The sequence below is a fragment of the Pomacea canaliculata genome, linkage group LG9 (assembly GCF_003073045.1).
Source record: "Pomacea canaliculata isolate SZHN2017 linkage group LG9, ASM307304v1, whole genome shotgun sequence".
Lineage (NCBI taxonomy): Eukaryota > Metazoa > Mollusca > Gastropoda > Architaenioglossa > Ampullariidae > Pomacea > Pomacea canaliculata.
This window is the reverse complement of record NC_037598.1, coordinates 7,279,218-7,286,100: the sequence shown is the minus strand read 5'-3', so window position 1 is coordinate 7,286,100 and position 6,883 is coordinate 7,279,218. Positions and strand designations below refer to the sequence as shown.

Here is a 6,883-nt window from a genome sequence, read left to right as displayed (position 1 = left end):
TTCTTTCTGTGCCATCTTTGTATTTGTTGTTCATTTTCCCTCACACATTCCTCACTGGAAGAGTGTCTACCTTGCCTCTGTGTAAACCTTTACAAGAGATGCACAAGACAGAGATTAATAAGAAAAAAAAAGAAACTCAAGCGACAGAAGCAGGTTTTGATGAAGAATTTATTTGCAACATAACCTGAACGCCATTTGTTCACAAGAACATTCATTCAAACAGTCTATAAGAGAACGCACGAAGGAACAATAATTATCCTCCTTAATTCTCTTTTCTTATATAAAGTATCATGATAGAACAGACACACATTGCAGAAGCCGCAAAATTCTGTGAAAAATAAAACGAAAAACCAAATAGTAGTTGACAACCAAAGAAGCCCTTCTTCTAATTAAGCATCAAATAAACAGCAAACAACCCACGGCATAAACAAGTCATCTTGAGTTTAATGTCATCTGTACACTGACTTATCCACATGTGTTCTGTAAGCATGTAAATTTATTTAGTAAGCAAGTGTTCGGTACATATGTACATACGTATACACAACAACAGGTCATTGACTAAACAGGGAAGGTGGCTTTGTCTAGAGGGCATCTCCACAGAGTAGGACTAGCTTTCCACAAATACACCTGCACAACCAACACACTAACAATCCTACTTCAAGTCCAAAAGTTTTGTTCAATCATAAATTTCGATCAAAAATATGAAATAATTACATGTATATATCAGTATTTCCTGTACAAAATACATGCAGGAAACAGTTTTGCAAGGCGGAATGAAAAAGGCTCCACAGACAAGTTTTTTAAAAATTAATTCAAAGGTTAGAATCGAGTGTAACGGTGAAAAAAGTATTTTGAAAAATTCAATGCTTTGTCATTATTTAATTCTAGTTTTAGCCAGTCACAAACCATGGAGGATAGATGTGAACCAACGGAAATCTTGTCTGATATCAATTTGGCAAAACAGCAACAGGCGGCCGGTGGAGGGATGACGGGTCATCACGGAAATTTATTTACATCGAGCACAAAAAAATTCAGAAAACGACTTTCTTTTTTTTTTTCACTCTTTCCATTACACGAAAAGGAAATCTCGCAACGACAGATGTTGATCTTATTTTTAATACATGAAATTGATTTATAAATAATAAAATTTTGTTAGGTAAATTATTCTGTTTGAATATGGAGTGTATGATGTGAGAACAGAGTGGTTACAGAGCTTTGAGGTTTCGTCTCTCGAGACCAACAATCCAGCAATGTAATAACCATGGCAACGCGCCAGGGTGCATTGGATGGCTTGTTGGCCGGGTGGCTTATGACACTTTCATACCCGGGTTGGAGTCGAGAGATTCCTTTGTTACTAACTCTAAAAAGTGAGGAAACGTGGTTTGGCAAGAGGTGGAAATATGATAAGTGTCTGTGTACACACCTGTGTGTGCGTGTGTGAGCGCGAGCGAGAGAGAGAAATGCGCATGCTTGCGAGGATGTGTGTGTGTACACCAATCTAAGCATGTGCCCCACAAATCTGTCCTTTACGTGCCACTTTTACATCCCCTTCTCCATCATTTCGAGCTTTATCAAATTTTCATGATGTTTTCAACTTGAGGACAAAGTGCAATTTTCACTGGGCAGGTGAACAAGCATTGCAGGACTATGGCTACGTGCTAGAAGGCACCGTCCTGACGGGTAGGTCTCTCCCGGTGAGAGTGAATTCAAGCTTCACTAATCAACAAAAACACAATGTTTACCTTAGATGTGACCGAGTCTCTTGAAATATCCCCTCTATCATTGCTGACATGACATCGCCAGACAATTAGTAGAGTTTGTCATGACATGAAGTCGGGTGGAAGTACAACTAAGGTCGAGTGAGAAAGCTAGAATATTTTCCGTGGAGACTTCCTCTGTCATAAAATATTTCTTGGTAGAAGGAAAACTAAACCTTTAGACCCCAGAAATAAGAAGCACTCGCTGGATCTTTCGACATGTTTACACACGTTTTCTTCAGAAAAAAAGCTAACTCACGGGTATGTTCCGTGAATATCATCATCAGATGAAGTCGGGACATGCGAGTGAATAAGAGTGTGGTGGACTGTTTAGCATTTCTCATGCATGATGAAGCAGTAGAAGAAAGTGGAGGTAGTCAAATCCCTTTTCACTACTAACAGGTGTTTACGAGGGGCAACATCGGGAAGGCCCCGATACTATGAAACTGTTTGAAAAGCAGACCTTACTTCATAGATAAATGAATGCAAAAGATTCTAATTGTTTGCTTTCTTAACAAGAGATCATTAAAACAGCAAAACTAAGACGGGGTTGTAAAACCCTCTTAGATATTATTCAGATTCCAGAGTATCTTTTAGAGCCTGTTCCACTGCTTTGCTTCTAAACATACCGAGGAACCGTAGAGTTTCATTCCTACCTTTTCTCGTGCTAACCCTATAGGATCCTTTTGCTGGAGTACTCTGGAGTAGAAAATTTATTGGAGGAGGGGGGAATACTCTGAGCCAGCAACTAAGACTATACGACAGTAAAGCAGCCAGCCTTGTAAACATGCAAAGAAGAAAAAAACCAGCGTGCCCGAGACGAGATCTGAATCCAGGACGTTCAGCCCTTGCTGTATTGATGACAGGTGCTAACCGTGACGTCACACGATTAGTCACTGGCTCGGGCAACAATGCTGATGGCAACGTACAGACAGTTGGCAACAAGCCTCGACACCACATTTCTATGTCGGTCACAAAGACTACTTCTTCGCACCAACCTACATATTTTTTTACTCTCGTACAAGAAGCATGTACTCTTGTCTTCATGCCAAAGGCTGACAACTTGTTTGCGCACCTTTCACAGAACTGATGTTTTAGCACAAGGTTAATGTTCATCCAGTTTCCATTCCAGGTAAGATTTATTTCTTTCTAAAAAAGGGGGAAGTCTCGGAATGAATATACACACCAAACTTTACACAAAATAAACAACATTTAAATACAAGTCCTTACAGTATTTTTAAATGAAGAAAGAAAGCCAATGATTGCATGACTAAGAAATAAAAAGAGCACAATAAAATGGTCATATTGCTTTCATTGTCGCAAGTTAAATACATTATGTCAGATTTCTTATCAGGAAAAGAAAATAAACAGTGGAGATAAGACTACTCGAAGACAATGAAGACCCTGGGACAATGAAGACCAATGGGAACGTGGACTATTAACTTTTATTATATTGAAATTTTTTTAAAAAAGCTGATTGTTTTTGTCCAAAATATTATAGAAATCTTGGATTAGGTACTTCATTGTAACCATGTTGTAAGTAAAACAATATGACAAGCAGCTGGGAATCTGCCTATACATCAAATTTGCTCGGGTACATTGATTACAAAAATAATAAAATCAGCTTGATTGACAATAGCCGCCATATTCTCTTTTTTCACAAACTGATATAATGAATAATCCCGATATTATACGAAACGAAACTGAAATTTTTTATTCTCTAGGATCAACAAATTAAGATCATTGTGAAGCCACTTGAAGTCACACACCACTCAACACGTCAGCAACGCACGTTAGTCGAGGATATTTTGGAATAACAGAGAATGTTCTAGAAAAGTTTGGAAAATTGAGACCAGTTTACTATGAAGTCTGGTAGAAACAGATGCATGTGTACATGACGGACAGATCGACAAACAGAAAGACAAATGAGACAGACGGAAAGAGAGGTGGGGGGAGGGGAGGTTGAAGAAAGGATGGAAAAGAGGGCGACGATGGTGCGCCTAGTGCCGGCGGCAAATGATGACAGGCACGGAGGAGTGGTGAGCCACGTAGTCGCTGACGCTGCCCAGGAAGGCGCGCTTGATCTTGCCGTGACCGCGCGTGCCGCACACGATCATGCACGCGCCCTCGTCGTTGGCTGCCTTGATGATGGCCTCCCCAGGCTTGCCCTTGCCTTTCCGGATTTTCCCCTTTATCTGTGATGGACAAACATCTGAACGAATCACACCACTGCCACACAAGCAAATATTTCAGGCAACAACAACAACAACAACAACATGCGTGTTTCGGACGACGACAATCTGATCACTTCACACCATTCCTGCAAACCTTTCATTTTGTAGCCTGTAGCTGTTCGTTGTTTATCACACAAACAATTTAACATATGGAAGAATATTTTGTTATCTCAAAACCATTTCATCTAAATTTCTTCTCGATATTTCTACTCCTTGGACTAGAAAGATACAGGGTCTTGTCTCACCATCCGCGTTTGCTCTGCATTTCTTTTTGTCTCTCCTTTGAGCAATCATTTATCAGGGAAAAATAGATGGATATTAAGATGATACTTAAAACGGTTGTTTACAATTTATTTATCTCTGTGAACATGACTGGCTGATAATGTTTTAAGTCAAGTTAACATCGGTAGCTGTATCACGTGACTTATTCCAGACCTGTACCCACATCTGTGTGTACAGACACAAAATGTGTCTGCATATACATACAGGCATAGACACACGCATGCATGATTGGACTTGTAAAGTACACACACGCACACACATGCACACACACATGCATACACACACATGCATACACACACATGCACACACACACATGCACGCACACATCCACGCTGTTCCTCCACCGAGCCCCTTGGTCGTCTTCAGAGCTCGATGTCCGCTCTCGGCGGAGTGAGTGTGAAAATAATGAATGAGTGACAGTGGCCCTCAGGGGCGGAGTGAGTGACGAGAATAGCTCACAATCTATCTTCATCGCAGCTGCAAAAGTCGATCGACAGACTACAGACAGCGATACAAAGTGCTGGATGGAGGGAGTGCTGGAGATGCTGGAGGGAAGGTGTAGCCTTGCAGGCGATATCTCAGCATCAGCTTGGATCGCATCACAACTCACTATGGAGGAGGAGTTACGGCGGATGCACCCCAAAGGTTACGATTTTCCCATTCATCCATCTCTCCTGTCTTCAACTAGTCACTAGTCCCTACCTCACCTCCAAAGGAAGGAACTAATCTCTGCAACTTTTTTCTGCAGAATAGGCGTTCCCTTTGAAATACGATTTGGAATTATTAATACTATATTCTAGTTGTGTCAATTTGTGTGAAAAATAGTCATTTTTTATTTTTGCCTTCCTCTCTTCCTTTCTTCCTCCGTCCCCTATCTTTTTACTATCTCTCTCCCTCTTTTTTCAATATGAGCTGTGCGTGTTCATTACCTCCCCGTAATTTAATTAAATAAAGACTCACAATGTCTATACCACACACAGAAAGTAAACGAGGTTCCTTATTCATGCATCAGATTTCATTATGCCGAGCGAAGGAGGGAGAATGTTTCTCTAATCAAATTTAACAATTGCTCGTGCAAATCGTCTGGCATTTACAGCCAGGAACAGACTTTATTGACGAGAAGCAGATTATTCAGACATAATTCAATAGAACTCGTTAAGAATTCGACAAGCTTTGATCGGACTGCAAATTCGGATTGTCGAGCTAAAATAAAGTACCTGGTTCAGAAACAGGTTTAGGTCCAAAGGATTTTTTTGCTCATTAACGGGATATTTGAGGCTCTTTATTCCTTCACAAGTTATGGTAATTGTATTCACGCCACATTCAATTAATTTTTTTCTACATGCGATTGTGTAAAACAGTATGGACGACGGAATTGTTTGTTGTGATAATCAAATTTGTAACAGAAATAAAACATTGAAATGCAGGAAGAAAGAAAAACAAAGTGTTACCCCGTTCACTGTCATGAGATGGCCAAATTTCTCCTCTATAGTCTTCATGCGCTCCGCCATATCTTTGATAATTTTGGCGGTTCTTGCTGGACCTGAAACATAAAGAGTTACAATAGCCAATCACTGCAACAAAAATATGAAGCTCTTTGATTTCATCCGTGTAAGAAAGGTTTTGTCTGAACTATTACAACCACTAAAAGCTGTTCAGAAAAAAACAAGGAGAAGGACAAATGTTTAGACCATCGGTGCATACAATCTTTGAGGTGGAGTAGAAATCTTGGTATGTAACATCTATCTACCCTACAACAGCTGACTTACTCAGTTTGCATAATATATCCTCGGTTGAAAATAAGAAAATGAAAACATCATCTGGGGATTTTTCCTTCATTAAATCTCCTGCCATTCTGAAAATATGAAAAACCTTCTTTTCATTTCATCCTTTTTGAAAAGCTATCTGATGAAAGCTACAGCGGGATGTGGCATCGCTTCAGAATGGATCTGGTGTTGCTGAGGGCGAAGACAGCCAATAAAAGTAAAAATTCAAGCGTTCATGAGGTGCAGTGAAGCTGGAGGTAATAGTGTTGCAAAGAACCTCGAGGAAAGGCTTTATAAAACATGGAGGGGCTGGTGACATGTTCAAGCATCGGGGAGAGTTGAAGGACAGGAGAAACCTTCAAAGGTTGCAGAATATCGTGTGAAGCCTGAAATGCTGATGACATCTACAAGGACTGACGACGCCGTCGAGGACTGGTTAAAGAGAGAGACGAGAAGTTGTGAGACTGAAGACCGGTTACATAGTTTCAGATGCAGATACTGAATTTGTATGTCCCTGTTGGAGGAAGAGGGTGAGTGCCGTGTGACTTTGTGCACACGTGGTATTTAGTGTCATGTGACAGTTAATGGATGGTGTCATGTGACTTTGTATTGAGCAGCGTGGTTCGGTGGCGCAACGGCTAGCGCCTGTCATCGATACAGCGAAGATTGGCAGTCCTTTGGTTCATATCTCGTCTAGGGCACTCTGGGTTTTTTTTTTCTTTCTTTTTCTCTCTCTGCACGTTGAATCTATTTAAAGGGCTTTGCCGAGCTACAGCCTTAGCTGCTGGATCAAAACACCAATTTCCCTTTCCTCTTGTGTTGAGCACGCGCGCTGAGTGGTGCG

General features: G+C 40.7%; 1 protein-coding gene across 1 annotated transcript in view; it reads right to left on the bottom strand.

The window, feature by feature from the left end:
• Positions 1-150: 150 nt before the first annotated feature.
• LOC112572455 (putative universal stress protein SH1215) overlaps positions 151-6,883 on the bottom strand; it is a 70,452-nt gene continuing 63,719 nt past the window's right edge. The window contains exons 3-4 of the mRNA XM_025252151.1: positions 5,725-5,816; positions 151-3,952 (exon numbers count right to left, since the gene is read on the bottom strand). Of these exons, the coding sequence (XP_025107936.1) occupies positions 3,758-3,952; positions 5,725-5,816 (287 nt within the window). The 3' untranslated portion in view covers positions 151-3,757. The remainder of the gene's footprint in view (positions 3,953-5,724; positions 5,817-6,883) is intronic.